We start from the raw sequence: 18008 nt of genomic DNA, 5'->3' as shown, positions 1-18008 counted from the left end.
GAGTTCAGTTTTTGAATATAACTTAATAGTTTCTCTTCTAAATTTTGCAAGCTCTGTACCATGCAAAGAATGTGAGAACTTACTGCCACTAACTGGTCCATTGCAGTTTCGTCAGCAATAATCTGAAAGCAAGGTAAAGAGTCAAACGTTATCTTTTGTAACTCCAAAAGAAATTTGAGAGGAATCTTTTGATTTTATCCTTGGCCGGTTCAATGTTTCCCTCTCTCCCTTGGAAGTTTTTGTCTAAAATATTGAGATGCTTCTAAATATGATGGACAAATTTTAATGTTAATAGCCAAACAGGGTCACAAAAATTATTCACATTAGACTCTTGCAAAAACATCAACAGTTCATCTTTTAGTTCCAGAATTCGTGTAAGCATCTTTCCTTTGGAAAGTCACATGACGTCTGCATGATAAAGGAGATTGTAATGGGGCCAACCCATGTCCTCACAAATAGTTCTTAACAGTCGACACTGCAACGCTTTACCTGTAATAGCGTTTGCAACCTTGAACACCTCTTTAAGCTCATCATTTAAAGATGGAGGTAAAACTGTGGCTGCCAGAGTTTGTCGCTAAAGAAAGCCCTATGTCCAAGAAACATTTGGCATTATTGATTTTAATTTCGCAACGAGCCCATTTCTTTGCCAGTCATAGCCTTAGTATTATAACTACAAATGGCGATACATTTTGTCCCATCAGTATCGTAGTTGCGAGTGCTTTCCATGGATGTGTTTTACAAACTCTGGCCATTAGTGTTCTGCAGAATAAAATGTCTTCTGCGATTCTTTCATGTGCTTCAAAGCGCACAATCCGAAACACCACTAAATTCATCAAACTACAAAGCAAAATGTGGGCTCTTCTTTAATTTTTCGACTAATTGTCCTCGAATGTCACACACAGTATCGTTTATTATGCGTACAGTGGCATTATCAGAAAGTAGTATGATTTTTAGCTTGTTTGCCTTCTTTTTACCTTACGTAATCCAACAATTTCCAGGGCTGCTGACAAAATAAGATTCTAGGCATCTGTATGCGGCTTCCCTGCTTTAGTGACTCGGTATGCCACTCGCTAGCTAGCTAGCTAGTAACAATTTCTCGTTGACAAAGGATACCTAAAATCAGATAAAAATATTGTTATATCAGAAAAAACAAATAAATAATCAGTAATATAATATTGTTTTCAATGAATAAATATCAGTACTATTTTATTAGCTAAATCATAGTACTCTTATGCTCATAAATTAAGGATAATTGCAGAATGTGGTGCCACACCATGTGGCACAACTCAAAACTGGCGTTAATAGCATAGGCACATGGGGAACACACACGACACAGATCTGTAAGTCCACGGTATCGCTGATAAGTTGAGAAAACCGTCCCGAAACACGTGTACTACAGAACGCCGTAGTTTTCTACTCATGTACCCCGACATCAATGTGGGATATGATCACCATGCACACGTACACAAGCCACACAGGGAGTTGGCATACTCTGGATCAGGTGGTCGAGCAGCTGCTGCGGTATAGCCTCCCATTCTTGCACCAGTGCCTGTCGGAGTTCCTGAAGTGTCGTAGGGGTGTGAAGACGTGCAGCGATACTTCGACCGACCGGCTCGATGGGGTTTAGGTCTGGAGAACAGGCAGATTCGCCTGATATTGTCTGTCTCAACGTACTCCTCCACGACGGCAGCTCGGTGGGGCCGTGCGTTATCATCCATCAGGAGGAAGGTGGGACCCACTGCACCCCTGAAAAGGCGGACATACTGGTGCAAAATGACGTCCCGATACACCTGACCTGTTACAGTTCCTCCGTCAAAGACATCCAGGGGTGTACGTGTGCCATTCATAATCCCCCCCAACACCATCAAAACAAGACCTCCATACGGGTCCCTTTCAATGACATTAAGGGGTTGGTATCTGGTTCCTGGTTCACGCCAGATGAAAACACGGCGAGAATCACTGTTCGGACTATACCTGGACTCGTCCGTGAACATAACCTGCGACCACTGTTCCAATTATCATGTACTGTGTTCTTGACACGGGCTCTCCTGTGACCAGGGGTCAGTGGAATGCACCTTGCAGGTCTCCGGGCGAATGAATCATGTTTCTTCAGTCGTTTGTAGACTGTGTGTCTGGAGACAACTGTTCCAGTGGCTGCAGTAAGGTCCTGAGCAAGCCTACCTGCAGTATTCCGTAGCCGTCTGCGGGCACTTATGATGAGACATAGGTCTTCTTGTGGTGTTGTACACTGTGAGCGTCCCATACTGTAGCACCTGGACACGTTTCCTGTCTGCTGGAATCGTTGCCACAATCTTGAGACCACACTTCGTGGCACACGGAGGGCCCGTGCTCCGACCTGCTGTGACCAACCTCCAGTCTCCCTAGTACTCTACCCCTGATAACGTCATCAATATGTGTTCTTTGAGCCAATTTCAACACACAGTCACCATTAGCACGTCTGAAAACGTCTTACTCGCTGCACCGTACTCTGACATGCACCATCACATCTCTGCGTATGTGGCGTGTTGCCAGCGTCACCGTGCGACGACTGCAGGTCAAATGCACCACATGGTCATAACCTGAGATGATTTCAACCCGCAAACCGCCCACCAGAGCCTTGTTTCACCATGTATCAGTATTATCCTTAATTTATGAGTGTAATTTGCTGCTGGTAAGCGTTTTCAGTTTCGTTTCGAAAAAATCCAACTGTTTATCAGCTCCCCTGGAATGTTTAGTTGAGAAGTGAAGCATAAGCTTTGATGATTTCATACTCTCAAGTGACAATACTCCGTCGCAAATTACACATTTGGGCTTATTTTCCATGTCAGTTAAACCATACTTCGAATAAATGTCGTTACGAAGTCTATTTCTATTCGATTTTGATTCGCTTTCGCCATTGCCACCTGTACCAAACTTGCAGGGCTGTGTATATCTTTTAAGAAACTTCTCCATTGTATGCTCGCTCGAATATAAGCGCATTTAATTACGTCTTTATTCGCTGGCGTACTACGACAGCTCCTTAACAGCGAACGAAAACGCGCACCTATGCGAGCGCTGACGGTATCTCGCCCACTCTCCTCCACCGCGGCAAAGAATACGGGCTGTGTGAGGAAAGTGATGACAACGATATTTTATCTACCGAAGTTTTTATTTTTTTCAAACAAGAATATTGTCCCCTTCAAGTTATTTTCCTTCGGCAGCTGTACACCGGCGAACTCGTTGTTCCCAGTCTTAGAAGCAGCACTGAAAGGCTTCAGCTGGAAGGGCCTTTAACACATCGGCCACATTCTTTTGAATGCTCTTCACAATACCAAAATGACATTTTTTTCAATTTCGGGAAAAGGAAAAAGTCGCAAAAACTCAGGTCAGCGAATAATGTGGGGGGAGGGGGGGATGAGGGAGGGAGGGGAGGTAGTGGAACAACAGGAATGCCTTTAGAGATCGAAAATTCCGTGATGGAAATGACCGTGCGACATGGGGCGTTGTCATGATGCAGCATCCACTTGGGTGCAATGTCCAGTCTCACATGATTTATCCTTTTCCCGAACCTTTAAAACATTTGCTTGACAGTTTGTCCTGGAGGAACAAATTCTTTAATCACGACACCGATGCTGTCCAAGAAGCAAATAAGTGTTGTTTGTCCAGAATTCATCGGCTGTGACCTCACGAGTGAGCCACTCATAGCCACTGGCAATCCTCCCATTAAGATCAACGTACACGTTTCTTCGACTGTCCCTGATTAGTTGTGAGATTTTCTGGCACCGTTTTGGCACTAACCTTTCGCATGTGGAAAACTTCGGTTAAAATTTGATGTACGGTGAAAGTGTTTAACAGGTCACCCATCATCGTTATCGTACAAACATACTGTCATTTGACCATCGGACAGACTCTCGTATGGACGACATAGTAATAAACATCCCTGGCGTAGAGAAACAAGTGAAAGTTTTGAAACGAAATAAATCACCAGATCCGGATGGAAACCCATTTCGATTTTACAAAGAGTATTCCTCGCCATTGGCCCCGTACCTAGCTTATATTTATTGTGAATCTTTCCACCAACACAAAGTCCCAAGCAACAGGAAAAAAGCGCAGAAGACTCCACTATAGGCTATAAGAAGGGCAAAAGAACGGACCCAAAACATTACAGACCAAATTCCTTAACTTTCATTTCCAGCATAATCGTTGAACGTATTCTTAGTTCGAGTACAATAAAATTTCTTGAGACTGAGAATTTTATGTCCACGGATCAGCACGGTTTTAGAAAGCATCGCTCGTGCGAAACTCAGCTTGCACTTTTCTCACATGATATGCTACGAACTATGGATGAAGGGCAATGGACAGATTCCATATTTATTAGTTTCCGGAACGCATGTGACACGGTGCCCCATTGCAGGCTATTAACGAAGGTACGAACATATGGAATAAGTTCACAGATATGTGAGTGGCTCGAAGACTTTTTAAGTAATAGAACCCAGTATGTTGTCATAGACGGCGGATGTTCATCCCAGACAAGGGTATCTTCAGGAGTGCCCCAGGGAAGCGCGGTAGGATCTCTGTTGTTCTCTATATACATAAATGTTTGGCGGAGAGGATGGGCAGCAATCTGCGGTTGTTTGCTGATTATGCTGCGGTGTGTGGGAAGGTGTCGAAGTTGAGTGACGGTAGGAAGATACAAGATGACTTACACAAAATTTCTAGTTTGTGTGATGAATAGCAGCTAGCTCTAAATGAGGAAAAATGTTAGTTACAGCGTATGAGTAGGAAGAACAAGCCTGTAATATTTGGTTACAATATTATTAGTGTTCTGCTTGACTTAGTCATGTAAATATCTGGACGTAGCGGTGCAAAGGGTGAACTGTGGTAGTGAAGGCGAATGGTCGACTTCGGTTTATTGGGAGAATTTTAGGAAAGAGGGTTTCACATGTAAAGGAGATCGCATATAGGTCGCTGGTGCGACGTATTCTTGAGTACTGATCGGGTGTTTGGGAGCCGTACTAGGTCGGATTGAAGGAAGACACCGAAGCAATTCAGAGACGGGTTACTGGAGTTGTCACTGGTAGGTTCGAACAACACGTGTTACGAAGATACTTCGGGAACTCAAAATAGGTATCCTTAGAGGGAAGGCGATGTTCTTTTCGAGAAACACTATGGAGGAAATTTAGAGAACCGGTATCCGAAGCTGACTGCCGAAAGATTCCACTGCCGCTAACGTACATTGTGCGTAAGGACCACGAGGGTAAGATTCGAGAAATTATGGCTCATACGGAGGCATATACACAGCCGTTTTTCCCTCGCTCTATTTACGAGTGGCACAGGAAAAGGAAAGATTAGCAGTGGTACAGGGTACTCTCCGCCATGCACCGTACGCTGGCTTGCGGAGTATCCAAATAGATGTAGATGTATTTTTAAATAGATGTATTTTTAAACGTCGGTCTGATCTCACAAGAGCACGCACATGTTCGACGTTTTCGTTGGTTTTAGAAGGTCTCTCTGAGCGAGGTCATCTTCAACCTATCCTTGGCCTTCCAAAAACGATTCGTGCCAGCAAAAAACATGCACTCTTGTTATGGAACGTTTCCCATGCGCCTATTTCAACTTTCCAAAGGTCACATTCGCGGATCTCCCAAGTTTAACACAAAACTTGATGGCGTAACGTTGCTCTAAATTCCGTTGTTCGATTTTCGTAACACACAACAAAAATACAACTTGACAGATGGCGCTCTCAAAAATCACGTGATGGCTGCACGGAGTTAAAACTCGGACTGAGCGTCTGGACGTGATGAACACACGGGTCTACACAAGTAGAACAACACAGCGTTGCCAGATTACTCACAGTGTTGTCAACATCATTACTTTTGTCGCACACCTCATGTATCACTGCCTGTAGAGCGCTGTGACTGCCGTTCACAGTGCACTTGATTTCTCAAGCGGTATACTATCAATAAAAAGAAAATTAAATACGTTGCCTTTGAAATCACTGACACAGTTTTATTATGATTCTGGGGGATCACCAGAATTTTGTTACTTGGAAAGGGGTCACGTCTTCAAAAACGTTAAAAAAACACTGCCTTACACCATATGTAGTACAGAAATCGAACATTACATGTTCACTAATCCTACTTAACCTTTAAGTTCATGTCATATACAGGGTGAATCACCTAAAATTTGCACTGCAAATACTGCAGACATGGAAGGTGCTATTGATGTGTGGTTTTCGCCGAATGGATAGGTATCAGGGGCTTGTATTGTTAATCAATCAATAGATTGTATTACTTAGAAAGTGTAATTTTTTGCAAACATACCCTTTTTTAAATGGAACAATGCCTATTGACACTAACATACTGAAGGTAGGGTAAATTAGCATGTCAATGGTGTTCGTTGCAGGACTCTAGTGCGAGTCGCTTACGAGCTGTCGTATTTTCGAAATATTCCATACCAAAGCTGTTGCAGTACCTGAGGTAGCACACAGTAGCCGGCCGCGGTGGTCTCGCGGTTCTAGGCGCGCAGTCCGGAGCCGCGTGACTGCTACGGTCGCAGGTTCGAATCCTGCCTCGGGCATGGATGTGTGTGATGTCCTTAGGTTAGTTAGGTTTAAGTAGTTCTAAGTTCTAGGAGACTGATGACCATAGTAGTGAAGTCCCATAGTGCTCAGAGCCATTTTTAGCACACAGTAAAGAACTTGCGTACACTAATTACATGGATTCTGACAAGTAACGACACAGTCTGATCACCACAGGTTGTATTCAAAATTATCACCGGCAGCGGCAATACACACTTCCAGTCTGGTATGGAAAGACTGCTGCACACTTGGCAGCATTTCAGCAGAGATGTCCGAGCAGGCTGCAGTACTACTTCGCTGGATGTAATTGGTTGAGCTGGTATGTCCTTGTAGATAGCGTATTTCAGCTTTCCCCGGGGAAACAGTCTACAAGCATCAAATCCGGAGAACGGCTAGGCCGAACCACATGTCCTCTGCGTCCAATCCAAGGATTTGGAAACAATGTTAAGACATATTGTAGTACTTCGTGCACCATAGGCTGAACAGCCATAATATTACTGCCAGAGGTTCCTTCTAGGCTGCAGAAGAACGGTTTGTAGCATCCGTGTTAGATGGTCTGTTAGGAGGTTGCGATACTTGTGCTTCTTCAGTGCTCCGTCTCGGAAAAACGGGCCAATGAGCTGATGGTTCACTGTCCCACGCCATACGTTCACACTTCATGCACAGTGACGTTCCATCTGACGGAGCCAACAGGGGTTGTCAATAGGCCAATAGCGCATGTTTCGGAAGTTTGCCTGGTTGTGATTGGTAAATGTGACTTTGTCACTAAAAAAGGCACATGATACATCTGAAATATTCCAGAAGTATCATGTATGGGCAACTGAAGTTGACACGATTCTCATTATCATTTCCATGCAACTCTTGATGGAGAGAGATATGTTAGGGAGGGAACCTACGTCGATGTAGAATGTGTAAGACACTTGCCTGATTCATGCCACTTCCTCGAGCGGTTGCTCAGGAACTACCGTGCAACAGCAGCAAGAACATTAATTTCCGATTTTTGTGTCGACAGTTGTTTCCTTCTGTTACGTTATCTACGAGTTACACTACCACTTTCACGTAACTGGTTGAAGAGGTTGATAAATAAATACCAAGAAAGTTGAAGCCTGTTGGGATATCTCGCAGCGTACACTGTACAAGAACGAATTGCATTCTTCCTACACTCTCCATACATCATGAGATATCGGTATTTTCTGCATTGATGAATCCCATCGTCTATTCAAGACTTCCGAATCTGGCGAATTCTCTCCAACCACATTACAATGGTTCGTAGTGCTAACCAGGATATTTAAAAACACACACCAAAAAAAGTTCTGCATCACCCCCGGTTCCCACATCTCCTGAAGATAGACGTTGACTGTGGATATTTTATCACAGACACAGTTCCTTTGATTGTTCAGAGATGTCACTAAACCCGCCCAAAGATATAAACAACCATGCATGAGCAGCGCCTATTAGACGGAGGGCGTCCGACAGACGATCAGTTCCAGTCATTCCACCAGGAAGGAGGTACTCGGCTCGTCTGTAGTTCAACCATGCCTAGACGGTCAATACCGCGGTTCGATCGCGTCCGCATTGATACTTCGTGCCAGGAAGGACTCTCAACAAGGGAAGTGTTCAGGCGCCTCGGAGTGAACCAAAGCCATGTTGCTCGGACATGGAGGAGATACAGGGAGACAGCAACTGTCGACGACATGCCTCGCTCAGGCCTCCCAAGGTCTACTACTGCAGTGGATGACCGCTACCTACAGATTATGGCTCGGAGGAACCATGGCAGTCATGCTACCATGTTGAATAATGCTTTTCGTGCAGCCACGGGACGTCGTGTTACGACTCAAATTGTGCGCAATAGGCTGCATCATGCGCAACTTCATTCCCGGTATCCATGACGAGGTCCATTTTTGCAACCACGACACCATGGAGCGCGATACAGATGGGCTCAACAGCATGCCGAATGGACCGCACAGGACTGGCATCACGTTCTCTTCGCCGATGAGTATCGCATATGCCTTCAAGCAGACAATCGTCGGAGACGTGTTTGGAGGCAACCCAGCCCGGTCAGACTGAACGCCTTAGACACACTGTCCAGCGAGTGCAGTAAGGTGAAGGTTCCCTATTGTTTTGGGGTGGCATTATGTGGGGCCGACGTACGCCGCTGGTGGTTCAAAAAAATGGCTCTGAGCACTATGGGACTTAACATCTTAGGTCATCAGTCCCCTACAACTTAGAACTACTTAAACCTAACTAACCTAAGGACATCACACACATCCATGCCCGTGGCAGGATTCGAACCTGCGACCGTAGCAGTCGCGCAGTTCCGGACTGAGCGCCTAGAACCGCGAGACCACCGCGGCCGCCTCTGGTGGTCATGGAAGGTGCCGTCACGGCTATACGATACGTGAATGCCGGCTGCGGTGACCGAGCGGTTCTAGGTAGGCCTTTCAGTCCGGAACAGCGCGACTGCTACGGTCGCAGGTTCGAATCGTGCCTCGGGCGTGGATGTGTGTGATGTCCTTAGGTTAGTTCGGTTTAAGTAGTTCTAAGTTCTGGGGGACTGATGACCTCAGATGTTAAGTCCCATAGGGCTCAGAGCCTCTTTTGATACATGAATGCCATCCTCTGACGGATAGTGCAACCATATCGGCAGCATATTGGCGAGGCATTCGTCTTCGTGGACGACAATTCGCGGCCCCATCGTGCACATCTTGTGAATGACTTCCTTCAGGATAACGACATCGCTCGACTACAGTGGCCAGCATGTCCTCCAGACGTAAACCCTACCGAACATGCCTGGGATAGATTGAAAACGGCTGTTTATGGAGGACGTGAACCACCAACCACTCTGAGGGATCTACGCCGAATCTCCGTTGAGGAGTGGGACAATCTGGACCAACAGTGCCTTGATGAACTTGTGGATGGAATGCCACGACGAATACAGGCAATCATCAATGTAATAGGACGTGCTACTGGATATTAGAGGCACCGGTGTCTACAGCACTCTGGACCACCACCTATGAAGGTCTCGCTGTATGGTAGTACAACATGCAATGTGTGGTTTTCATGAGCAATAAGAAGGGCGGAAATGATGCTTATGTTGATCTCTGTTCCAATTTTCTGTACAAGTTCAGGAACTCTCGGAATCGAGGTGATGCAAAAGTTTTTTTGATGTGTGTAGATGCGACTGTTCAAAAGAATGTGATTATCTTTGCAGTTTAATACTTGGGATTTTTTTCTGTTTTTCGAGTATCATGACATCATTATCCACGGTAATGGCGATCTGTCATTAGTTAAATAAAGTGAAAATTTTATCTACAGAATTGGTGTATGATTAATGTGCAGTGTATCTTTCTATGTCAGTTCACATTTTTTCCCTTCAGTTTTTGCCAAAATTGCCTTACGCTTTGTTTTCTTTTTCAGATTTAACTAAGAAATACCATTAGAGTTACCAGAGTTGGTGGACAAAGTCTGAGAAAGCAGTGGCGGTGCCTATGATTCCCTGCGGCTCTATAGGGGGCGAAGCTTTGGTAACCCGACAGATCAAAACATCTGCTTACGATGCGGAAGTAAGTATAATGTGCTTCTTGATTGGGTGATAAGATACCAGCTTGATAGAAGTAGACTAGACTGGGTGTTCCCGGTTGTTCTATGTCACACAGTGATAATGTTTACGAGATAGTCTCACACAGGCGCATGCACACGTTGCGTAGTAAAGGCTCAAAATATATCCGTCAGCACAGCGAACGAACTCTTTATGACAGTGTAGGACAATAATAAATCTGGTTCATGTAGGCATTGACGCCACTTACTTCATGTAAATCACCCCAAATGCACTTCAGGCATGCTTAAACAGTTATCATGGCGAAACATTTGATCACTGTTAGAGGCGGCAACTTCTGTGTGCTGTGTCTTCCAACGTCCTACGAAATCAACAAACTTTTACCTTAAATGTGTTTCTACATTGTAGTCTATTGTTACATACATAAAATAGCAATGTCACCCAATTTGCCTCAGGAGTAACTCCGCCTCCCCAACGGGATTTGTGACTTCATTATTACTGATTTCAGTCGTTCGTGAAATTAATGTTACTGACTTGTACTGAACATCCACAAACATAGAGGAAGTGTAAGAGGTGAATTTAAAAGGCTTACCTACAGATACTCTAAAAACAAGCGAAATTTTCCCTTACTTTGGAAAGTAAAACATGTCTCGGTACAACTATGAACTGCAGATTGAATGAATCTTTAATAGACAAGATTTGGCTTCCAAGTCATCACGGAAAGTTGCGTAAGATTTCAGTTAACTCCAAATATTGTATAATGAAAGTTTTTACTATTATCTGAAGCATTTATTATTTTTGCTATGTTATTAGGATAAAACTGTCGGATACAATAGAAGTTTGTGTTATGTAACCTGCACACGCAAATTATAGTGCTATTTATTGGCTAATTATTATTATTCGTTTTAAATTTCCAATTTTTACGTCATTTTTTTACATCCTCTTAAAAGGAATTATATGAGCGTTCATACTGAGTGGAAAACATGTAACTGTTTTAAAGCCTATCGAGACTGGGTCAAAGAGTATTAATTATGATACCTTTTCCGCAGTATGAGTCGCAATAGATTACTGAAACAGCGACCTATTTCACTCCGGTAGTCACTTATTAGTGCGGTAGTCTGCGAATACCACGACTGAAAAATCAGAAATCTTCCAGGTGTTTCAAACCAGTGAACTGCACATTCAATATTCCACGAACCTGTAGGGGTCGCGTCTTTTCAGCTACTTCACAGCCTGCTGGAAGTGGAGAAGGAGGGAATTATCCACTTGGAATTATTGAGAGCTATTTTGCAGTTGGGAATTTATAGTACAATGAAGGAAAACTTCCTGATAATTTTGCCGGCCGCGGTGGTCTCGCGGTTAAGGCGCTCAGTCCGGAACCGCGCGACTGCTACGGTCGCAGGTTCGAATCCTGCCTCGGGCATGGATGTGTGTGATGTCCTTAGGTTAGTTAGGTTTAAGTAGTTCTAAGTTCTAGGGGACTGATGACCACAGATGTTAAGTCCCATAGTGCTCAGAGCCATTTGAACCATTTGAACCTGATAATTTTGGTTCAACAGGGCAGCCTTAGAGGTGGTAAATTTCATGAACAAAACCCAACTGTATCACATATTTTTATAACAATACATTGTTGCTCGTAAAATTATAAAACAAGATCCTGTTTCGTCCAGGCGAAAAAATGTTGCCTTTGTCGGACAATTCTGTCACAGTCAAATACATTTAATCCACGTCTCTGTGTTTGACTGTCTCTCAAAGGGTTCATTCGATCACTGGGGACAAGCTGTGACATCGGACATGTGTTGTTCTCAAACTAGTCAAATGCTACGACGATCGGCGATGAAGTCCATTTCAAAATCTTTGACTGACACTGCAAGTTTCTTCGCTGTCTTTCAAAATGTGATGAAGTAAGCAGTAAGTACTCTGATTACAAAAACTATTTGTTAATCGTTAAAAAAGATGCGAACAGCTGACATGCTGATCACATAAAAACGTTGAAGTGTTTCCTTACCACTTCTTTCGAAACTCTAAAAGTTTTACAAACATTGGTAAATGTATGTGGGTGTAGGAACTGCACATTTCGTACGCGAAAGAGGATCCGACAATACCTGTCGTCATAACCTGTCGCCATACGAGACTGTCGTAACTCACCACAGAAGCCCGTCTAAGGAGAAACGACTGCTGGGAGCCGAAGCGGCTGCTTTTGAGTACGGCCGTGGGCTGTGAGGAATATATCCGCCCAAACCCGGTTTTACGACCTACAACTGCCTCAAGGATCCCCCTTTGCGGTTCTCTGATAAGAGTGATTTATTACACTCTTGGCCTAGTCCGCGTAGCCGGGGCGTAGGTGTGGCTGGAAGCCTTGTCACATTTTGCCAAGTCACTAAAGCTCAATGACTGTTCGCCCAGGGCAATAAAAGTTCCGTATCTCTCTTGTTGCTTCGTCTAGGAGCTTGATGTACCTCTTCATGTTACTTGCGGAAAGATCATATTGTAAAGCGAATAGTCGTTTCATTGCTCACTCAGTACTTGTTTGTTAGGAAATCTGGATATGATGGCAATTATAAAAACGCGAGTAATCACTGTCTTCAAAAAATATAAGAATTTCCAGAGTTTCTTACTCGTCATCTTAATTTCTTGATTTTTGGAAAGTCTCTCAAACATCACAAATACCATACTGTCTTCTTCTGCCAACAATACGAGAGCAGAGCTATTATTTAACGGGAATTCTGAAGTTAATTGACTTACGCATGTTACGGAGATTGCATAACGCTTAATCTATTCCCAATGGTCATCATTTCCTAAGCGGCTTAAGTCGTTTTATCAGTTATCTCAGCGTTTTCTAGCCCAACACCACGTTTAAGACGTGTACAGTTGAATACCATCACTTGGAAAGCCGAAGTTCTCTTTATGTATATTGTCCTGTTCGAATAGATTAATCTACAATGCGCTAGTTTATGGAGCAGGGGTGTGAACCAAATCCCTATTGAATCCACGCAGGTAATAAACGATCTTTAGTTTGATACACTCGCCAGCTTGAAAGTTGATTTTTGGTAATTTTTCGCGCTCGTGTGGATAGTTTCTACACTCCTGGAAATTGAAATAAGAACACCGTGAATTCATTGTCCCAGGAAGGGGAAACTTTATTGACACATTCCTGGGGTCAGATACATCACATGATCACACTGACAGAACCACAGGCACATAGACACAGGCAACAGAGCATGCACAATGTCGGCACTAGTACAGTGTATATCCACCTTTCGCAGCAATGCAGGCTGCTATTCTCCCATGGAGACGATCGTAGAGATTCTGGATGTAGTCCTGTGGAACGGCTTGCCATGCCATTTCCACCTGGCGCCTCAGTTGGACCAGCGTTCGTGCTGGACGTGCAGACCGCGTGAGACGACGCTTCATCCAGTCCCAAACATGCCCAATGGGGGACAGATCCGGAGATCTTGCTGGCCAGGGTAGTTGACTTACACCTTCTAGAGCACGTTGGGTGGCACGGGATACATGCGGACGTGCATTGTCCTGTTGGAACAGCAAGTTCCCTTGCCGGTCTAGGAATGGTAGTACGATGGGTTCGATGACGGTTTGGATGTACCGTGCACTATTCAGTGTCCCCTCGACGATCACCAGTGGTGTACGGCCAGTGTAGGAGATCGCTCCCCACACCATGATGCCGGGTGTTGGCCCTGTGTGCCTCGGTCGTATGCAGTCCTGATTGTGGCGCTCACCTGCACGGCGCCAAACACGCATACGACCATCATTGGCACCAAGGCAGAAGCGACTCTCATCGCTGAAGACGACACGTCTCCATTCGTCCCTCCATTCACGCCTGTCGCGACACCACTGGAGGCGGGCTGCACGATGTTGGGGCGTGAGCGGAAGACGGCCTAACGGTGTGCGGGACCGTAGCCCAGCTTCATGGAGACGGTTGCGAATGGTCCTCGCCGATACCCCAGGAGCAACAGTGTCCCTAATTTGCTGGGAAGTGGCGGTGCGGTCCCCTACGGCACTGCGTAGGATCCTACGGTCTTGGCGTGCATCCGTGCGTCGCTGCGGTCCGGTCCCAGGTCGACGGGCACGTGCACCTTCCGCCGACCACTCGCGACAACATCGATGTACTGTGGAGACCTCACGTCCCACGTGTTGAGCAATTCGGCGGTACGTCCACCCGGCCTCCCGCATGCCCACTATACGCCCTCGCTCAAAGTCCGTCAACTGCACATACGGTTCACGTCCACGCTGTCGCGGCATGCTACCAGTGTTAAAGACTGCGATGGAGCTCCGTATGCCACGGCAAACTGGCTGACACTGACGGCGACGGTGCACAAATGCTGCGCAGCTAGCGCCATTCGACGGCCAACACCGCGGTTCCTGGTGTGTCCGCTGTGCCGTGCGTGTGATCATTGCTTGTACAGCCCTCTCGCAGTGTCCGGAGCAAGTATGGTGGGTCTGACACACCGGTGTCAAAGTGTTCTTTTTTCCATTTCCAGGAGTGTAGGTTGGTCCCCAAACAATACGATAACACTGGCAAATGCTTACAAACACAGACATGTCACGCACTGCTCTAGGTTAATTTACAACTGTTGCTAAAGGAACGGCATCCATTCACAAAGTTAAAACAAAGTAAAATCTGCCAAATGATGAAAAACAGCTGGTTCAGACCACAATATTCACCGTGAGCCAACCCACGGATCGAACTTGCGCAGGCTATAGGTTCTTGGTAGTTTGCGACCAGTGATGAAAAACAGTATCTCTTGCTGGATGCATATGGGTGCCTTCAAACACCATTTCCGCTGCGTTCTCAGGGTCAAAGGAGACTTACCTTTTTTCTCTATTCCAACTAGATGCTAGCCCGCCCGTTACAAAATACAGGTCGAATTATACAGTTGCAATTGGGAATGGAGTAGCGTTTAGTACAAATATTTAGTTCTAGATTTTATTATGTTGTTCTTCCGATCGGACTCTGAGCCGCTGCCTATAGCGTACGTTGCATCATTGATGTCTAACCGCAGTACTACCTGTGCCTTGCGGCATGGAGGTGGAGAGTTTTCTCTTTGAAGGAGGAGTGCCAAAGGATAATTTGATACTATTTATAAATATTTTGCACAATTAAGTGACTAGAAATATCAGGAATGAATTTTAAGATCGGGCTGAACTCGAAATTAATTTACAAAAGAACTAAGTAAGGAAAGTAATGCAGCTATAATCGTTTTGTGCAGTAAGTAACTACTTTATTAAAAAATGTTCTATTGCTATCTGTTAGAAATAGGTGTAACGTCCTCTTCTCGTCTTTCTGGAGAGGAACGCCATAACGGTGCAGCTGTAGAACACTCGCAACCATATTCTCCTAGGTACTGTTATTTAAGAAAGTACTTGGTAACCGTTGTTTCCTTATAGGGTATTCTCGACTTAATATCAGTTGGCACAGCGACCACCTGAATCAGAAAAAAATAGCTTTAGTCGACACTCGCACTTTTATTTTCTCAAATGACTAGGGGTGTCCATATCCAGTGCCGTCATCGTTGCATCCTTGTAATATACAAGCAGTTCCTTACCAATGGGGAACAGTTGTAAAACTCGGTACTCACATATATATGTCATAATAATGAATAATATGTAACTCCTACTTGGGTAAACGAGCAGGCAGTAATGTTCAAGTTAATAAACCATGCGTGTTCCTCATACATGCAAACGATCTTCCGTCTAATATACAACGAGCAGTATTAGTCCTTTTTGCAGATGACGATAGTATTGTAATCAGTCCAATCATACACACGAAAACAGAAGAAACAGAAAACAAAGTTCTTAAAAGTTTCGTTGACTGGTTTTCTGTGGATGGTCTCGCCCTGTTTTAAAAAGACAAAATGTATTCTCTTCTGCATATTTAGGGGTACTACATCAGTGAAAAGTATAACACATGGTGAGGAAATAATAAATAGGGTGGAAACTTCAAAATTCTGTGATGTCCATATCGATGAGAATTTAAACTGGAAAAAGCACATTTTTGAACTCCTAAAACAACTTAGTTCAGCCACATTTGCATTTACGATCACTGCAAATCTTGGGGAGAGAGAAATCAGTAAGTTGACGTATTTTGGATATTTTTTCAGTAATGTCATAAGGAATAATGTTCTGGGGTAACTCATCTTAATGCCAACATACTTGGCGTAATGGTGACACCAGCTACCGTCACATCACCGCAATTAAGCGCTGTCGTGTTTGGCTAGTACTTGGAGGGCTGAGCGTCCGGGTCTGCTGTGCGCTTTTGGCAAGTGGGGTGCACTCAGCCCTTGGGAAGCCAGTTGAGGAACTACTTGATTCAAAAGTAGAGGCTCCGGTCTTGAAAGCTGACAACGACCGGGAGAGCAGTGTATCGAGCACATGTCCCTCCATATTCGCATCGAGTGACACCTATTGGCTAAGGATGACACAGCGGTCGGTCAGTACTGTTGGGCTTTCCGAGGCCAGTTCGGACGGAGTAACTCATCTTTATGAACGAAATTCTTCGTTGCTCAAAAACGTGCTGTGTGCATAATACCTGATACTCACCCACTATCATCTTGCAGACATTTGTTTATGGAGTTGGTGTTGTGGGTTGGCAGGAGAGCCAACACCGTGTTATTAGAGGAAGCCGAAAGGCACGCGTTTTAGCTCACGCAGGCTGGCGTGAGGTCTGGAACAGGTCAAGGAAATTAGAATTTAGAAAAACGGACGTAGCTGGTGGAATACTTCACTTTAATCCATTAATGATGAGCGTCGCTCTTGACTGTACATTATTCACAATATCAAAAGTAACTGAACATGGCGCCTTGCTAGGTCGTAGCAAATGACGTAGCTGAAGGCTATGCTAACTATCGTCTCGGCAAATGAGAGCGTATTTTGTCAGTGAACCATCGCTAGCAAAGTCGGTTGTACAACTGGGGCGAGTGCTAGGAAGTCTCTCTAGACCTGCCGTGTGGTGGCGCTCGGTCTGCAATCACTGATAGTGGCGACACGCGGGTCCGACGTATACTAACGGACCGCGGCCGATTTAAAGGCTACCACCTAGCAAGTGTGGTGTCTGGCGGTGACACCACAGTTGGGCTGCTGACTACTGCATTACGAAGGAGAAATGACACTCATTACTCCACATTAAGGCTGTTTTTAGCACAAAAAGCGGTACAAACTGCAGCAAAAAAAACTTAGGAATGTTCAGAATGTAACCATATGTACTAATTAATTTGCAATGTCAATTCAAAATGACTCGTTCCACATTATTACGATTTATAGGGCAAAATGATCCATGGAACAAGAAACTAATTATCTAAGTAGCTTTCTTGACACTTACCTATTTCCAGTGGTCATTTTCAAAGGTGACCGAAACCGGTAGCCGTTTACAAAATAAAAGTGCGAAATTAGGCTAAAGGAAACGTTTTTGTTTCTGTTTCACAATCTCTGTATAATTCTATTTGTAGTTTAAATTGACTCTCGACGAGTCCCAATGTGTCGGGTTTAATATCGGGCAGTTGCCTAAATTGTACCATGTTTCAGATTTTACTTATTACAGCCTAAACAGTGAGTTATAACAGCATTTTAACAATGCTCTCCTCAGTTGCAGGACGTTGTTCTTAGTATCTGATTTAAAAAATCAATTTTATAAACATTGGCAAGTGGTACAAATTACGAATCTGGTTTCCTGAAGGTATGTACTGTTCTTACAACACTATTTGTAGGCAGTGGAAATAAATTTTTTACTCCCTTCCCCCCCTCGCATTCTTTGCATGAAATCATATTTTGGATTTAGTATATCTGATCATTTCTTCGATTCGGTCTTCTTCACGCAATTCGCTATACTGTTTGACCAATGCGTTTCTGTGGTGGCTTCCCGGCAGAGTCTGCAAAAAA

General features: G+C 44.5%; 1 protein-coding gene across 1 annotated transcript in view; it reads left to right on the top strand.

The window, feature by feature from the left end:
- Positions 1–18008, top strand: part of LOC126458051 (ATP-binding cassette sub-family C member 4-like) — a 401284-nt gene that overhangs the window by 55196 nt on the left and 328080 nt on the right. The window contains exon 2 of the mRNA XM_050094849.1: positions 9977–10122. Coding sequence (XP_049950806.1) covers positions 10115–10122 — 8 coding nt within the window. The 5' untranslated portion in view covers positions 9977–10114. The remainder of the gene's footprint in view (positions 1–9976; positions 10123–18008) is intronic.

This window comes from Schistocerca serialis, chromosome 2 (genome assembly GCF_023864345.2).
Source record: "Schistocerca serialis cubense isolate TAMUIC-IGC-003099 chromosome 2, iqSchSeri2.2, whole genome shotgun sequence".
NCBI lineage: Eukaryota > Metazoa > Arthropoda > Insecta > Orthoptera > Acrididae > Schistocerca > Schistocerca serialis.
This window is presented reverse-complemented; position numbering and strand designations above follow the sequence as displayed.